Source organism: Protopterus annectens, chromosome 9.part0 (genome assembly GCF_019279795.1).
Source record: "Protopterus annectens isolate FY-2018-M chromosome 9.part0, PAN1.0, whole genome shotgun sequence".
Taxonomy (NCBI): Eukaryota; Metazoa; Chordata; order Ceratodontiformes; family Protopteridae; genus Protopterus; species Protopterus annectens.
In genome coordinates, this window is record NC_056743.1 from 538,442,470 (window position 1) to 538,460,935 (window position 18,466).

At 37.1% G+C, this 18,466-nt stretch overlaps 1 protein-coding gene across 1 annotated transcript in view; it reads right to left on the reverse strand.

The window, feature by feature from the left end:
• Positions 1–18,466, reverse strand: part of UNC5D (unc-5 netrin receptor D) — a 3,101,373-nt gene that overhangs the window by 1,303,552 nt on the left and 1,779,355 nt on the right. The window contains exon 5 of the mRNA XM_044083087.1: positions 8,729–8,909. Within this exon, the coding sequence (XP_043939022.1) occupies positions 8,729–8,909 (181 nt within the window). The remainder of the gene's footprint in view (positions 1–8,728; positions 8,910–18,466) is intronic.

Consider the following 18,466-nt stretch of genomic DNA (forward strand, 5'->3'; position numbering starts at 1 on the left):
TTCTCCATCTTCCCCTTCTTCAGTTTTTTTGCTGGTGGCATATGCAGCACCTCTGCAGATAGTTTCATTGACCTTGGATTCTGCCATCTTCATTCTACCACCTGGTCATGGTATGCTACCTCCTCTCCTTCCTCTCCAGGCTGCACAATCAAAAAGATCCTACCAGTGACAAGACTGCAGTACCAACATGTCGCCGCTTGCTGATGTGATCTTCAACAAACCAAATGAATGGACCAAGTCCATGCAAAAGATTCATATGTAAAATGATCCAATCTGTTTCCAACTCTTGCAGCTAAGCAGCTGCTAGAAAAAACATGGGTGCCCTGGTGAGGCTATGCATCCTTTCATTTGATTCTAAAATTATACAAGAAATGTCACAGATGGCTACACTGGTGTCCCAGTACAACACAAAAGGTTTTATGAAGGAGATGTACAGGTGTATGCCCATTGTTCTTAACTTACATCTTTAAAAAAGTGATGCAAAGTATTATGTAGGACAGTGTATTTCATGACTGGCAATGTTCTTACAGATGTATGTATGTAGTATGCTTTAATAAAAAAAAATATATACCAAAATATGCTTGTCCTGGCACCCATGCACTATCCGTCAGCATAAAAACAATGGCTATCTCTCCTCTGCTACTTTCCTAGACCTATCTAAAGCATTTGACATGGTCCCACACAAACAACTCATCTCTGTCCTCAATAACCTATCCTTCTCTCAGTCATCAACTGGTTTCAGAGTTACCTGTATGACCACCAATAATCTGTTGTATGGCAGAATGACATATCTCCCCAACTACCTGTCTCTATAGGGGTTCCCCAAGGATCCATCCATGGATCCCTACTCTTCTTATTTTCACTAATAATCTAGCTTCTGCCACCAAACTCGGCCCACTCATACAATACGCAGATGACTCAAACATCATCTGCTCAGCCCAGTCCCTACACAAACTGCAAAAAATTACACAGGAAGCCTTTTCCTCTGTTGAAACTTGGTTATCCAATGCCCAGTTAATACTCAACCCAAACAAAACTAAACTACTCATTTTCCAACCCACCAAACATACTCAAAACAACTCTCACTTTAACATCACAGCAAAAGACACCACTATACACCCAACAGAACACACCAAATTGCTAGGTGTGGAAATAGACAATAAACTAAAATTTGGCATTCACACATATCCATGACCATAAAAAAGTCCACAAAAAACTAGGGGCGTTATACAGAAATAAGAAACTTCTCACCAAAGCAGCAAAGATTTCAGTAGCAAATTCCCACCTTATCTCCACCCTACATTATGCCTCTCCAATATATACCAACCTAAGGCAATGCGATCTAAACTAGCTCGAGACCTGCTACAACAAAATCGCCAAATTTACCACAGTGGCAGCCTACTGTAGTCACCACTGTCTCTCACTTGCTGAACTGGGCTGACTTGAACTACCTCACCTCCTTCAATGGTATCAACTCGCACTCCCCCACAAACTAGAAAACCATCCACTAAAAGTTCCATCCTTCCAGAATCTACTCCAACCCTAGCGCACCACTAGACCAGTAAGATCCAACAACAAAAATCACTTACAGATCACTAAAGCCAATAACTCTGCTGGTGAAGCACTATTCTCTTGCGCCATAGCCAAATTATGGAATTCCCTCCCACCCACAATTACCTCTGTACCATCATGCACCCACTTCAAACTTTACTAAAAGCACACCTAAAAACATGCTGGCTATGCCTTTGCAACTCCCCCTCTAATATTACCCACACCATCCACCCACTACCTTTCTTTCCATCCCACTAACCACCTTGAATATAGCAATCACGGATGCTCATAAGCCTAACTACTTATTATACAGCAGGAACTTCTTATTGTAATAATTGTTAATGTTTATGTACTTCGCAGATGATAAAGATATGTTCATCTGTAACTATGTTTGTAATTTTTAATTGCTATGTTGATCAAATTGTTAATTGCTATGTAAATCCAATGTAACTACTGTCTGTATATTTTAACTGTGGAGCTTTTCTCCCCGGGCCTCCGCTGAAAATGGACCTACGTCCAGTCGGACACTCCCGGTCAACAAATGTAAATATATAAATAAAATAAAATGCATGTCTAATAAAGGCATGTGTCCGTGTACTGCACTGAAGTCTAGCAGTCAAGATGAGAAGTATGAGTAATCTAGTCTTGGGAGTTACTGCAGAGAATAGGAAGTTTCACATTTGTTAACATTTGGACCTTTCATTACTTAATATCTTTCTTTTGCAGAAGATTGAAGAAATAATGAAATGGATCATTATGTTTGCTGCTGACCCCAAATATGATGCATTTTAATGTAAATGGGTATTTGCTTCCATCAAAGGTTGTTGAAACATAAAAATTATGAAACAAACATTAACATAAGAAGCAAAAGTATTTTATTTACTTTGGAGAAAAGGGCAAAATCTCCAGTGTTAATAGACTAGAGCCTGTGGCTGCAGGAAAAAAAGTAGTTGGGAGATAAAAGAACCTGGAACTCAGTCACACAGCAGTCTAGTGGGTTGTGATGGTAGGCTGTGGAGGTAAAAGCCAAAAAGGTGTCAGGTAGGATGAATATGTAGTAGTAAGCACAGAAGCAAATGTCAGTCTTCTATTCTGCAGTATGCTGAAAAGAATTCACCTGGAATGCTATATTCTTTTGGGGTAGCTGTACAGAAAACAAGGTGAAAGAGATTGTGCAAAAGATGTACACTAATATGACCAGAGGACGTGGTGTGGCAGGATAAGGTGAAACAACTGAAACAAAAACAAAATGTTGTCCCTTTACAATTAGGCAAACAAAGACACTGATTTAATAAGTAGCCAAGCCCAGATATGAGAATAGGAGAAGTTAACGAGGAAAGAGAGGGTTAATAGATTAGAAGTGGTCAGCAAAATGAGTGTCTTGTCCATGTAAAAAAAGAAAAAAAAGTGAAAATCAATGAAATTTGGAAAATTTGAATGGAAGGAACAGCTGCATAATTACTTATATATTTATTTATTTATCTGCATTTGTTTACCAGGATGGTCCACTGGGCCAAAAAGTGCCCATTTTCAATGGAGGCCCAGGGAGCAAATCTCCACATACAAAAGAAATTTAAATACAACCACATTTTTTGCATACATGCAGAGAAAACCTAAAAAAAACATACATACAATCTTATTATAAATTTCTGGCTAGAATAACAAAGGCAGTATACATTATATACAAAATATACAAAGTACAATATATCATATGTTGTGCAGATTGAAGACAGCAAGAGATAGCTGCATAACTGTTAAGCAGAGGGGAGAAAAAAGTTAGTGAGATCAGGTGGGTGAAGATGCTTTGTAGTCGTAGGCACATATACATTGCCACAGGGCTAAGAGATGCTGTTTGAGAGACTTTTTAAAGGATATGTCATTGGAAATAGTTCTGATAGAGCTGGGTAGGGAATTCCAAGTTTAGCAATGGTACACGAGTAGAGAGATTGACCAACTGCTAGACTGGGTACTTGCACTTTCAGAAGGAATTGATTTTCAGATCTGAGTTGTCGGGAGGGCTTATGTAGAGTAAATGGGAAGGCGAGGGATGGAGAATTGGAAGGTTTGGTAATGATATTGTGAGCTGTGGTTAATTGCAAGTAGGTTAGGTGATGGGGAAATGTGAGCCATTTTAGTTTGTGTAGGGAGATGCAGTGATGGGAGGAGTAAGTTTCATTGGTAGAGGACCTAATAATCTTGTTATAACAGCAGTCAAATCTTTGATTTTAAGGAACTCTGAATGTTAGTGAACAAATGGGCACTGTATAAAAGTGAAGGAAGCAAACAGGATAGTGCAAGGGTTTGTCTAGCGGTCAGTGTGAGGTACAATTTATGCTTATAGTTGGTACCTAGTTTCTGATGGGTTTTTTGATGCAATTTTGGATGTGTAGATTGAAGGGTTAAGTGTTCATCTATTATAACTCCTAAAAGTTTAGTTTGTGATACTGCTCTATTTTTTTGTTTTGTGAATAGATATTAATATCTGCTCTATTTAGGGGGGTTGATTTTTTGGGGGTGAATAGAAGCAGGTTAGTTTTGCTGGGGTTAAGGGCTAGATGGTTGTTATTCATCCATTCCTCAGTGATTGAGAAAGCATGTTGGGTCCTAGCTAGGTGTTCGTCAGGAGAGTCAGCAATGCAGATAATGGTCAAGTCATCTGCATAGTGTATTACAAGATTTAGGGGGAGGGCAGAGTGGAAATCATTAATGAATATGCTAAAAAGGAGAATCTCAATATGGATCCTTGGGGAACTCCTGTGTGTATATTAAGGAACGGTGAGAAAGACTGGAGCCATTTAGTGGCTTTCTGTCTGCTGGCTACATAATCAGAGAGCCAATTAAGAGTGGGGGGGTGACATTCCCAGATTGCATAACTTTGCCAGGAGTAAGGGGTGGGATATGGTGTTGAAGGCTTTGGAGAGGTCCAGAAAGAGAGAGGAGACAATTTTTCCAGTGTCCCTTGCTTGGGTCACAGTGTCCATGAATGATAGGAGTGCAGTGGTGGTACTGTGATAAGGGCAGAATCAATGTTGGGATGGGGATAATATCTTATTTTCTGTTAGGAAATTTAGGAGCTGAGCGTGGATGCATTTCTCCATGATTTTGGATAGTGGGGAGAGTATTGCAATTGGCCGGAAATTGGTGAAATCTATGTTAGGGCCAGCTATGTGAAATGGGAGTATGTAGCCTTTTTTCCAGATTACAGGTACATGAGGCTCTTGGAGGGATCTGTTGATTAATATGCTAATGGGGTAGGCTATAGATTTGGCTGACATTTGTAAGTAATCTGGGGGTAGATTATCTGGACCAGTTGTACAGGGTTTTAGTTTGAGTAGTAATTTGTGAATGGTAGCTGTGGGGATAGGGGAGAAGGAAAAGCAAGCATTGGGGTGGTTGTGTGAAGGTTGCATGAGTGTATGTTTGCTAGCTTTTGAATTTGTTTGTGGGAAGGTGGCAGAAAGTTTGGAGATGGTATCTATAAAGTGTGTGATGAAGAGGGTTGATATTTCATTGGGGGATTTGTCTGGATGTGGGCATGAGTTGTTTTTGTTACCTGGATGCAGTTAACTAGAGATGGTACCCCAAAATTTCTTAGCATTGTTTCTGTTTTGGTTCTGGGATGTGAGGTAGAAGTTTTTCTTATCTCTGATTATGAAGTGTTTGGCTTGATTTTGGAGTTGTTTAAATTCTAGGAGGTGAGCAAGATTTCTGGTTTTATGCCAGAGTTTCCATGCTCTATCTCTGTTTGTCATAAGTTGTTTTGTGGCTCTAGTTAGCCAGTTAGCATGGCTGGTTTTGATTCATTTTACATGTAGAGGAGCTAAGTTATTTAGAATACTTAAAAATGTAGTATTGAAGAGTTCAACAGCCTCATCTAAAGGTAGCACTTTTAGGGCACTCCAGTCTATTTGTTGGAGGGTGTTGTTTAAAGTTTCTGGGCTGAATTTGGATAGGTTCCTGGTTAGTTTATTCTGGTGGGTATTGTGGTCAGGGGAAGTATTTCCGAAGGATATAAACAGTTAGGTGATTACTTATGGTTTGAGGTAATGTGCTTGTGGCTGAAATTTTACTCCAATCATACACTAGAATCCATTCTAGTGTAGAGCCATTGTTTTTGATTTTGTTTGTTCTGGTAATGTCTGTTGCTACTTGGGTGTAGGACAACAGGTTTATGTTAGAGGTGGACTATTTTCTGGTAAGTTCCAAACAATCAATGTTAACATCAACTAGGTTGATTGTTTCATTTTGAATAGTTTTAGATGTCCAGGCGAGGATTGTTTTCTAGTATAGGAATGTTATTTCTGGGGGGAATGTAGAGATTGACTGTAAAGATTTTTTAGTATTATTGAATTGGAGATACCAAATGAGAATTTCTGCAGATTCAAATTGAGGTATGGGGCTAGAGTAGTGGACAATGTTGAGGTGGTTGGAATAGAGTATGGCAATGCCATCTCATTTTTTACATGGCCTGTCAGATTGAAGACAGTTGTAGCCTGGTGGGAGAAATTCAGTGTCTTTTATGTAATGTTTGAATAAGGTTTCAGTAGTAGCAACTATATCAGGTTGGGTTTGGGAAATCCAAGCATGGAAGCTTGTGATTTTGTTTCTGATGCTTTGTAGGTTTAGAGTTATCAGTTATAGGGTTTTACTGGAAGCATGATGGGCTGTGGAATCAGTGGAGGGTCCTGGGTTTGGGTGGACATCCCTGCATTGAGAAAAGATTTTTTTTTTTGAGAGGGTGGTACAATAATCTTCGCTTTAGATGTTGTTTGCTAATTTGGGAACATAAGGAGTGTTTCTTAGTATGACATGACGGAACGTTTAGTTTGGTGTAATGGATGGCTGAAATAGAGGTTAGACTAGGGTGAATAGATGAGTAGTTGGGGCTGAAAGTATAATATTAAGAGGTTGTAGATAGTGGTTTTGTATGCGGATGTGTGTGTTGAATGGATGTTGCATTTAGCAGGAGTAGGAAGGTGGAGGAGATGAGGAGGACTCAGATTAGTGAGTACAGAATCATTGTCAGGAATGTGTGTTAGTGTGATTGGTTAACAAAAGGGATGTAGCCAGTTGGGTAGGGAGGGATTGGTGAGTGTGGATTGGTTAATCTCAGGTGTGGGTGGAGTGTAGCAGAAATAAATGTATTTGTCCTTGGGGTGGGAGGGATTAGGGGGCAGGGTGGGGAGCATAGTGAGCCCGAGTGTAGCGAGGGTGAACAGAGTGGGCAGAACCAGATTTTGGAGGATGGACAAGTCAAACAAAACCAATCAATTGATTCAAACTGCAGGTAAGTGATATGGAGAGAGTTCCAAGATAATAGATGAACTGCATTAAGTAAGTGGCAGTACAGTTCAAGGGGGGAACTAAATTAGCACAAGTTAATTATTTCTGGTGTTACTTAATTCTGGGGTAATGCAGTTTAGTTTGGAAGTGGATAGCTATTGCCATACAAAAATAGTCTAATATTGACTGGTCACTGATGAAACTGGGGAAAAGGCACATTTGGATGCAAAAGCCGTAGAAAAAAAATAAAAATCTTGGCTTGTAACTCTGAGAGAGAGGTACAGAATCCAGCAGTGTGTCATCAACTAATGTGTGAACTGGGGGTCTTACGGGACTGGAGTTAGGAAAACTGGGCTAGCTAGACAGGCCTCTGCAAGTGTGCATGCTTTAAATAACAAAAAAACTCAGTATGCAAAGGCATTAACACTAAGCCTTTATGTTGAAAGTTAAAACATGCATTCCTTCTAATATGAAGAAAAGTCTTGATTGCAGTGAAGCCTTTTTAATATTTTCCCTGGAATTGCACTTAAACTCAGCAATAGTACTATTCAAGTTTGGAGCACTGTTGGCCTTGGTCTAGCACCTAAGTAATACTTTACAAGTACATGATTCTTGAGTACATACTCTTTTGGTTCTGAAGTACTTGTCAGAGTCTGAAGATGGGTTGCTGCACACAAGGATATATTTGGATATTATTTAAGTTGAATGCCATTAGAGTGGGGCAATACTGTGGAAACAACTTTCTCAGATAATGGATTGTTCTCCTTTCTCATTGGTTGCATGACCATAGAGTGGGTATATTAAAGTTAGAGGTGGTCCCACAACATGGTGTGTGCATTGGTGCTTGCTCCCACAAAAAAAATATATATGTCTGATGTTTTCTGAAAGTTATTTAAGCAGAGTTTTCTTGAGAGTTAGGCTACCATTTTAATCGTTATCAATAGACTGGCATGATTCCATTGGGGAAAAAAAAAACAGTCACAAAGGCATACCATGCTATGGAAGCACAGCAAATCCTTTCTTGGTTCCCTTCTGCTTCAGTCAAATGTTATCATATCTGGATAGGGTCTATGTAGCAGAATTCCAAGTCAGAATGTTCATCAGTACTTTGGACTTTCTTTTCTTTCTCCTATAATCTATGATACCCATAGCAAATAACTTGGTTCTCAACACTTTGGATCACTAAAAAACTAGGTTTCTTTGGAATATCATCTCATATAGCTTGGTGAAAGGAAAATTGTAACTGTTACAATATGATAATGAATATTTATTGAAAATGTGTATCAGGTAATACACTGATTAACTCTAAAGAACAATAAAAGAAGTTTAAATAATACATTTGATAAGACAAGTTTTTCACCTAGTAGAACTAAAATGGATATATATATATATATATATATATATATATATATATATATATATATATATATATATATATATATATATATAACTTATGTTCTACCATGGGGTGGAACAAGGTACCCATAAATATTTCAATAATCAATGAAACTGAAGAATTCAAGTTTAACTTAGATTTTTGGGAAGTGGATACAAGTTTTGATATGATTACAAATAGACAGTATGCCTTGACTGCCTATAGCCTCAATGCTGAATAAACAATCTTATGAATTTGCTCATTTCCTTATCTCTAAAATTATTTAAAAAAAATGCTGAACTGACATGATTATTAACATGTCTGTTTTCATCATAAATAAAAACCTAAAAACATATAAAAAGTGAAACAGATCAATACAAATACGATGCATTCCAGTTATGAAATGGCTCTTAACATTGTGATCAGCTATAAGAAATGAAGAATGATGTCATGTGTAAGAGAGAAATGAAGTATGATGTCATTCAGTAAAGGATGAATGACGTTTGATATTGAACTTACCATAAACTATAACTGTAGCTGATCCACTTCTTCTCTTTGCCACAATATTTTCAGCCAGACAGGTGTAGTTTCCAGAATCTGAAAGACGAGCGTGTTTAATAATGAGGTTGTGATCTGCCCTTGTGTCAATATTGTCGTCCGAAAGGGAAGCAATGGGTTCCTCATTCTTCAACCATTCAACCTAAGGAAAAAAAATCACTTTATGAGGTGTTATCTCTCCAAATATTGTTTATCAAGTTATAATTCTGGTCCCAACGGCAAGTGTAATTCTCTACAAATCAAGCATTCATGTCACATTTTGAGGTAAAGACAGTGCTAGAAATTCTGATTACTTTCTCATTTGGTGGAAAAATATACAGTGGAGCACAACTGTACTAAAAAAGCATATATAAATGATGCAGGGAAGCTGCTCATTCAGCTGTCGTCTACAGAAGCATGTATACAGATCAGCATTTTGTTAAAGCTGCAAATGGATGTGAAAATAACATGTATTCTTTCTTAGTCATTCACTGTCTGCTCTCTCAGTCAATTGCAGTATGATGTGAGAGCTGAGGCCTCTCTTTTTCTAAACAGGTACATGTCAAAAAAAATGTGAAACTCTGTGTTTATCTTGCATCCATTTGGCTGTAGCACCTGTTGTGGGTTTTCTGAGTTGTATTGTCTAGTGTCTTGGTATTATGGCACACTTTCTTTTGCATATGGCTCTTTGGAAACATGTTTTTATCTCAGATCACCAGAAATTATTTGAACTGCCTTACATCTATTCTGCAAAATACTTATAACTCCCCACCCCCAATGACTTGATTGGTAAGGTAGCTTGGTATGCAATGTAAAAAGAGACTGCATAGTTAGGAAAATATTTTAGAAATACTAGAAAAGGAAATCCTTGTCAACCATTATGTATACAAAGTATGATGAAATCAGCGTCACATAATCATGTCCAGTCAATATCAAGGTTTTCTGATATATGGCAGTAAACAATAATACTTTGGAAAGGGTCAGTTCTCATTTATGGAAAATTCAATATATTTCTAATAAACTTACTAAATGGATCCATTGTCCTGAATTCATAAAGGTACCACAATTTGTACATGGCCACATAACCATCGTGGAACCTTTTTGGTATTCAACATGCACCCTTACATGGTGCTGTATAGTTATACAATATGAAGGTACAGAGCAGTATGAAGGTCTGGTCCTGTGGCCATGCTGGATGTTAATGAGACATTCTTGGCTTACAGACATTTACTGACAAGCCACGTGTGGTCTCCTTATAGCTGCCTTTAGAAAGGCATCTCATCAAGTAAGTGGTCATGTAGATCAGCATGGCCATCCCCACCACAACATGGTACTGAGCACAACCATGGTGATGGGAAAGTGAAAATACATACCAGGGCTTATTGTTAAAGTGGCATAATGGCAGTGATATCAAAACAGAGATTGGGGACCAGATGAGGGATACACTAGACACTAGAGTTTACTCCATAAAGTCCCCTAATGCACAGGCCAGCATAACACAGATGGGGGAACCACCAGGTGCACTTAAAAGTGCTGTAAAGCCACCAACACTTTTACAGAGGGAGAGAGGAGTGAGGGAAGCCTTTGGACAAGTGGGTATAATATATATGTGTTATAATGGCATTAAAGTATTACAGGGGTAAGGGGAACCACGGTAGGGCAGGAACAGTTACAGGGATTGTGGTGTGTGTGTGTGTCTGTGTGTGTGTGTGTGTGTGTGTGTGTGTGTGTGTGTGTTGTGTATGTAAGTGTGTCTCTGTGTGTTTGTGTATGTAGGGCATGTTTGTATGTATGTGTACTTGTGTTTGTGTGTGCATGTGTGTTCATGTTTGTTTGTGTGTGTGAGTGATCGGAGGGTGGATTACACTGCCTACATGAGAATCAGGTTATGACTGAAATTTGCATATCAAACATGGCCTCTACTTCACAGAAGTAAATGCTATTCAGGAAATATGCTAACCAACTAATAATGAGCACTTTCCTCATTGCAGCTAGCATGTTCCTGAGCCACAAATGGGTGCATTCTGCTGGAAGGGCCTGTGGCCATATGGCTCACAACAGGGACTTTAATGAATTCCCTGAAATACGTAAATATTAACTGTCAATTTGAATCTCAATTTATTAAAAAAAAAATCATGGCGGTAACCACATAATTGCTATAATAAATTAAATATAAAGACTTAACCTTAACATTTTTCTCTGTTGTCATTGTTTTCATGAATGAATAGTGCGCCATATAAACTATCAAGTAAACGACAAGAAGAATTATTCTACTGCCAAGAACTAAATAAAATAAAATAATAACTGATACACTGGATTAGCAGGCAAATTCTAAATCAAATGTTTCAAGCTTTAAAATTTGTAAGCAATAAACTCTAATGACTGAAAGACTGTAAATATTCAATGCCTTGTGCATAACAGTTTTATTATTATAAAAGATTCTTATAAAACAGAATATGCAAAGTTTTATGTTCATATGTTATATATCACAAAATGAGTGAATTGCTGTACAGTCATTATATATTAAGAACTTAATACCTAACCTGCCGTCAGTAGCTGGTTACTTTACAGATGTCCTAACAGTATTTACAACTTTATAAAATGAGGCTACAAACTATACTTACAAGGACTTTATTAATATATTAAGTGTAAACAGAACAGTGCTCACACATGAATCCATCCATCCACAACCCCTTTCTCCCATTTTTGCACATGGGAACAGTTTACCACTTCAGCAGTGAAAGTCATCTAGAGCCAAGGATTATACTGCTGGGTGGCTAACCCTGTTGCAGTAGTTCTTCCCCACCACACACTCACACCTATATCTAGTTTAGAGTACCCATTCAACCTACTGCATATCTTTGGAATGTGGGGAGAAACCAGTGCACCAGGAGGAATCCCACGTGAACACAAGGAGGAAATGCAGACTCTGCATAGAAGGCTCCCCAGCTGAGAATCAAACCAGGGAACCTCTTGCTTTGAGGTGACACTGCTATCCGCTGGTCACTGTGCCTCTCAGTGCTCATACATGAATGAAAAACAAGTGCACATCCATCTTGATAGAAACACTAATGACTGAAAGTAATTAAGTTCTTACAGACAAAAAACTTATCTGATACTTTTTATTCTTTTCTGCAATTCTAAACATCAGTAAGAAGTTGCAATTATGCCCCCCTCCTGCTTCACTATTTTTTAGCCAACAATAATAATACTTTAAAATCCAAAATATATAGCTTTTCTCAGGGGGATAATCACAGTAAAGTAATTTCAGTATTTGGACATGAAGTGATCAAATCAAAAAGAACGTTACTTATGACTAGTACTTCAAGCATGCTAACCAATATTAAGATTACGATGGTATGAGGCAAATACTTGAAAGCTAAAAGTAGGTGTCCTTTCCATCAAATCAATGCCAGCTGCCATGCCAGCTGTGGAAAAAAGCAATTCTATCTAACACAAGCCTCTCAGTCTGATGCTCTTCATTTTAAATGTACTAGGTACGTTAACAAGATTATCTTGGATGACAGGACGACATTTCTTACCTCCCCTTTATACCTAATTGTTCCATTTCATCCTGGACTCAGACCTAATCGCTATCCGCCTTGTTGGAAGACTGGGAATGAGCTAGTTAGCGCATTTTATTATAGCATCATAAGACGTTACTAGGAAAATGGCACTAGGGCCCATAGAAGCTTGGCCAAGTTCTATCCTTATTTCCACGATCAATACCTACTGCCCCTGTCCCAGAAGGACACAGGTTGAACCTCTGGGGTGAATTTACTGTTACCCATCCAATCGTCCAGATTGCATTTGAAGAGGGCCAATGAGGTGCTCTGTTTGACATGAAGTGGGAGTTGGTTTCAAAGGTGTGGTAACCTCTGGGAGACAAATCTGTTCCTCCAGCAGGTTCTGTTAATGTCACATACCAGGTTAAGGTCTTATCACATGATTCTTGATTAATACTTGACTTTTGGAGGAGGAGAAAACAAGCAACAGGAGTACACTATTTAAAATTTGTCAGATGAGGTAGTAAATGGTTCTGAATTCATTTTTTTTTCATTTATTTACAAACTGAAAGGTATCTCTAAATAACTAATTATAAATCAGATTATAAATGCATTACATAGTGAGATAGTCGATATAAATGAGCTAATCAAATGGTGACTATAATGTCTAAATAAAACATTACCTCAGGGTAACACAGGAGATTTTTTTCTCCATTGCCACATTTGAATCAGACAGTAGAAATACAATGTCTTAATACTGACCTTCAAATTAAGTACCAATAAAAGCGGGGGAAACCACTTTAACGGTTCAGTTCATAAATGCCCTAAATTAATAAACACACTACATGGCATTGCAAAATTTCAAAAACAATATTAAGTTCAATGACAGACATTTTATTAACTATTCATTACCTCGATTCCTTGCAAGTATGTTTACCTGAGATTACAAAATCACACATATACCCTAACTGTTGAAAACAGTACAATTATCGACTTATAAACACACAGTTTGACAATGCTTACCTAGAGAACTATAACAGATATGAAGAATACTACATTAGATGTAATAACAGGGATTATTACTGGGATATATTTCCCAACTCCGTTAATATTGCATTTTCATACAATTGTTGAACATCTGTTTTGTCGATCAAAGTGTTTCAACAAAACAGCTGTTGACAGTAACCAAACGTCAACCACTCTAAGAACTTCCAATCACACCCTCTCACACACAGATTATCTTTCTATACTTATATGTATTTATATATATATATATATATATATATATATATATATATATATGTATTTATATATATATATATCTTACTTAATACTACTTGTCTTAACATTGTTCAATGCCTTCATGATATCATAAAAAACATGATTTTGAATGAGGATGATATCTAGCACCTTACTGCAAATCTGGTACTGCTTTGTTCAAAGCATTAAATAGTATGTTTTCAGATTTTTACGACAAAATCTGATTTTTAATAATTGGTTTAAAAAGGTAATTAGTGTCCAAAATCCTTTTCCATTTCCTGATGCACTGGTATAGAAAATGCCATTCCATATTAACCTGAATCAATTCAGTATAACATGAGAGATAATCTAGTTCTGAGAGTCATAGAGAGCCTGTCATTGTATTTCATAGTTCAATTTGTTGTGCAGGTTTTAATTTCGTTATTGTGGGCAAGAAATATTTCTATGTTGTTAGAGGCTATTGTCTTATCTATATTTGTTTCCCCCATATTTGAAAGTTATTTTTCAATGTATACATAAAAGATTATTCTTCATGCAATAGTGTTACAGTTATAAATCTACATATGGTTAAACTTTTATTTACAAAAAAAGCCTAAAAATGTCATAATATTATAACAACTCTCCACAGCAAATAGGAGGTGAGTAAATCAACATGGCCAGATGGCCGGTGACTTGTGTAGCTTATTGGATGTTGTAGGATTCCAAGGAACAGTATTAAATGTTGTGTCTTTTGACTTTTCCCGGTTAGGGGTCGCCACAGTGGAACTCCAGTCCGCTAATGAGTGGCAGTAGGTTTTTACATGCCGAGTTCCCAGCTGTGACGCACAACCTTCAATGAAGGTACGCCCATTCATGCATGTCTCCACACAGAAGACGCTCTAGCTGAGAATCGAACAGGACAATGTCTTACTGTGAGGCGACAACACTACCGCAGCACCACCACCGCAGGAAGGAATAGTATTAAATAATTAGCTTTATATCCTTATGCTGAATATTGTATTTCTATACTTGAGAAGAAGAAACAAATGATAACTTACCTAGGGCTGCCTTGATATACACAATCTTAAACTATATGGCGATCTCCCAGCTGGAAAGTTCTAGAAACAAGAGGCAGCAGTTGTACCTGAAAAGGATATGCATTGGTTTCACAAAAGAGCTTGCATGCAAAGACTATAAAGGCAAGTTAGATTGTTCTAGTGAACAATAAAGCAAGCTTGCATTAATGAGAAAACATATCTACAGTGTTCACTCCTATTCTGTATTACACATATAGGTTGTGTGTATATATATATATATATATATATATATATATATATATATATATATATATATATATATATATATATATATAGTGTTACAGCTAAAACTCATTTGACTGAGACCAAATTACCTAATTTTAAAAATACTGAAAACTCATTTGACTGAATCTCATTTCACCAAAACCTTACAATGCTGAATTTCAAAATACTAAATTGTACACCAAAGACATGCACACTTACAACACCAATGACTAACTCGTTGCAGAACCCCTCCTAACTATATATATATATATATATATATATATATATATATATATATATATATATGTATATGTATACTAACTCCAGGATCGCACTACAGTGGGGGAAAGGGCATATACCGTGTACTTGCATTGTAGTACTCTACACCACTGCCACTACTGCTGAGAACGCACAAAACATCCACCATATTACTTTAGATACTTCCCATAAAAATGTAGAGAGACATATGCACATTTAGAAACACTACAACACTACTTTCTACATAATTATCGGTATTCTGACAGTCAGCACTGTAAGTTACAGTAATTCTTTTTATCAAAAGCAAGTTACAGGTGAAGAGAAACCCACATCATATCTGTGGCTTAAAATTCAGTCAAATGAGTTTTCACTATTTTGAAAATTAGGTAATTTGGTCTCAGTGAAATGAAATTCTGTTTTATGTCATGTGAAGTAGACCCATACATATGAAATGAAGTTGGCTGAAATACGATAATATCGACTTGGAAACCCAAAAACAGAGTGTACTGATGTGCAAAATGTCAAATCTGCATATTAGTATGCAAATTCTACCTTTCTCGATATTAATAGAATGCAGTCCTACATTGCACCAGACAATGTGAACAGCCCCTGCAACCCCCCCACACCTCCTGCAAAATATATATTCCAAACAAAGGGTACATTTCCTGATTCCCCACTGTACTGCAATCTGTAGTTCAATGACCGACCTCATCTTTGCGAATGCACTGATCATTCACTGAAATGGAACTCGCACAAGGGAAGGATCAGCAACACAGGTCTGCCAAATGTCATTCAGCAAGCCGTGGTCATCGAAACTTCCCTCGGCAATTTAAATGTAAACCATATATATATATATATATATATATATATATATATATATATATATATAAATAGTCACCTCTGAAATGGATGTATCTTTAGAAATATAGTGCGATGACTTCTTTGAATCAGTGGCACATGCAACTAAGTGTAATTAATAAGATATCTCAAACATGGTCTTCATGAAATAGTACGAGTCCCATGAGATCCGCTCTTCTATTTTCAAGAGAAGTGCAAAGGTGCTGAAACCAATAAAAGGGAATAGGAAATATGGGAAATAGTGGCTAACATGGTGTCTAATTATTATTCTGCTGGAAATGTGACTTTCAAATTAAGATGCATGAGATAGGAAAGACTGAAAGGAGGCTAGAGGGTGAATAGATTGTTTAGAGTCTGTGAATGAATTAATCATGACGGTGTCTTTAAATAGAAGCTAGTAAGTCTGTAGACAGCATATTATCAAATCAGACATTACAGTATTCATCAGATTATGACTTTCAGTATATTCATGCACTTTTTAAGGAGAAGACTTAAATCAGCAGTCTTTACATTGTAATTTAAAGAAAGCAGAAGGTTATGCCAGTCTGAATAAGAACTGTCACACGGCAAAATTATATAGCAAAACATGACAGAACAAAACTAAACTATATGTTGTTAAACACTGTGAGAAGTACTGCATTAAAAAACAAGTAATATTGTTTTCAAGTAAAATCTACTATATAAGGAAGTTAAGAAAATGAGAATAAATACATTTAAGCATGTGTTTCTGTGTTGTGCTAGACAAACAGCAAAGAAATGCAATGGACATTGTGGTTTAGTGGTCAGGGAAATGGGTATGCAGAAAATCATTCTGTGTTGCACAACTTATAACTAATTTCATGGTATACAGATCCAAGGTCACTGTTCTTCTGTACTCGACTATCATCAAACCAAACATCAGGTATGATACACCCTTTGACATGTACCTAACCAGGCACTTGCAACAGCTTGAGAGAATTCAGAGATACCCCATGAAAAGTATAGAGAGAGAATACAAGTCATGTGCAGAATTTCTCAAAGACCAATCCCTCTGTTGTCTACAACATACTGATGCACGCTATATACAAGGTATACTCTGATCCCACACTGATAGATTTGTCGCATATCTGCAAAAACTAATAGCATCTGAAATATTTATTCCCAGGACCCAAACTTCATCTGAGAAATAAACTGGAAATGTTGGAAGGACAGGTATGTGTCTCAAAGGTTACCCCATCTCTGGAACAGGCTTTCGATCCATGTGAAGCAAAGATAATCCCTAACTCTATTTAAAATGTAACTTAGAATAATGAATGGAAAATCACAAATTCACCCCTGTTTTGGCAACTATGTCCTTAATGGATAATGGTGGCCTGTGAATGTTTGATGTGTACAAACATATACTGTAAATGCAACATTTTTAGGTATTAACACATCAGCAATATTTTGGTAAATTAAGGGAAAGCTTGACTAGGCCTAAAATGGCTCGTGGGCTGATAGCCTAGTAACAACTCATGAACCTATGAACCCATAATGAAAAAAAAATCAAGTAAAGTCATTATGCATATGCTGGGTAATTTCCTCAAGATGATGATGTTCCAAGGTGTTACAATCTTCAAAATATCATGTTGTCTGTCCCTTTTTTTATGGACATAGGCTTTAGTTCTAATGTCAACAGATAAATTCTCTGGAGAAGTATGATTGTGCAGGATAGTAAGAATATCTGTGAAGGATACATCCTGTCTATTTAGTCCGGTAGACTTCTTTGACAGAGTTACAGATATTGAAGATTATAGCCATACACTACTAAAGCCTTTCATTCCATTTCCCATGCTAGAATCATTTAAAATATGAATATGTCAAAAATCAACCTATATGTGGTGAGATGGATAGCAAACTGACTGAAAGACTGAATCCCAGTGCAAATGCATCAGAAATTGTGGATGAGACCAACACTGTCCCCCAGCCCTGGGATCGTTCCTGTTTTTTATTTCAATTCTCAGATGTCTAAGCAGAGAACCGAGACCTCTGGCAAACAAAGCTTGCAGATGACTGCAAAGTCAAGGTTGTTTTTAATTCACCCTATGACACCCCAAACTTCTAGAACAAACTCTTCCTATAAACACTCGGTATATTAAAAACAGGCTTAAAGGAAATGCTAAGTAATATGGTATGATCACTTTAGTAGATGAATCATCTCCTTATCTTACTGCGCAGACAGTGCACCAATATGAAATGAAAGTGTAGTCAAGACCAAGTTACCTGGGGGTTAGATCCTTTCCTTTTGACAATACTGTAACAATAGTTGTTGGGAAATTTTTTTCTCTAACCTAGTTCACTGCAAAAGGAAAAACATAAAGGTTTAAAGAGGTAATGGTTCCCTAAAACTCACTGAATTAATGATAACAATGTCCTCTTTGGGATGTATTTCCCTAAACATATCAAAGAATTAGAAGGACACCAATGGGTCCTAACCAAAAAAAAATCACATGCTTAAAGGCTCTGAATTATAAAGAAAGGCAGCAATCTCAATCTCTCTGTTTACTGTCCTGCAGATATTTGAGGGGAGATCTCCATCT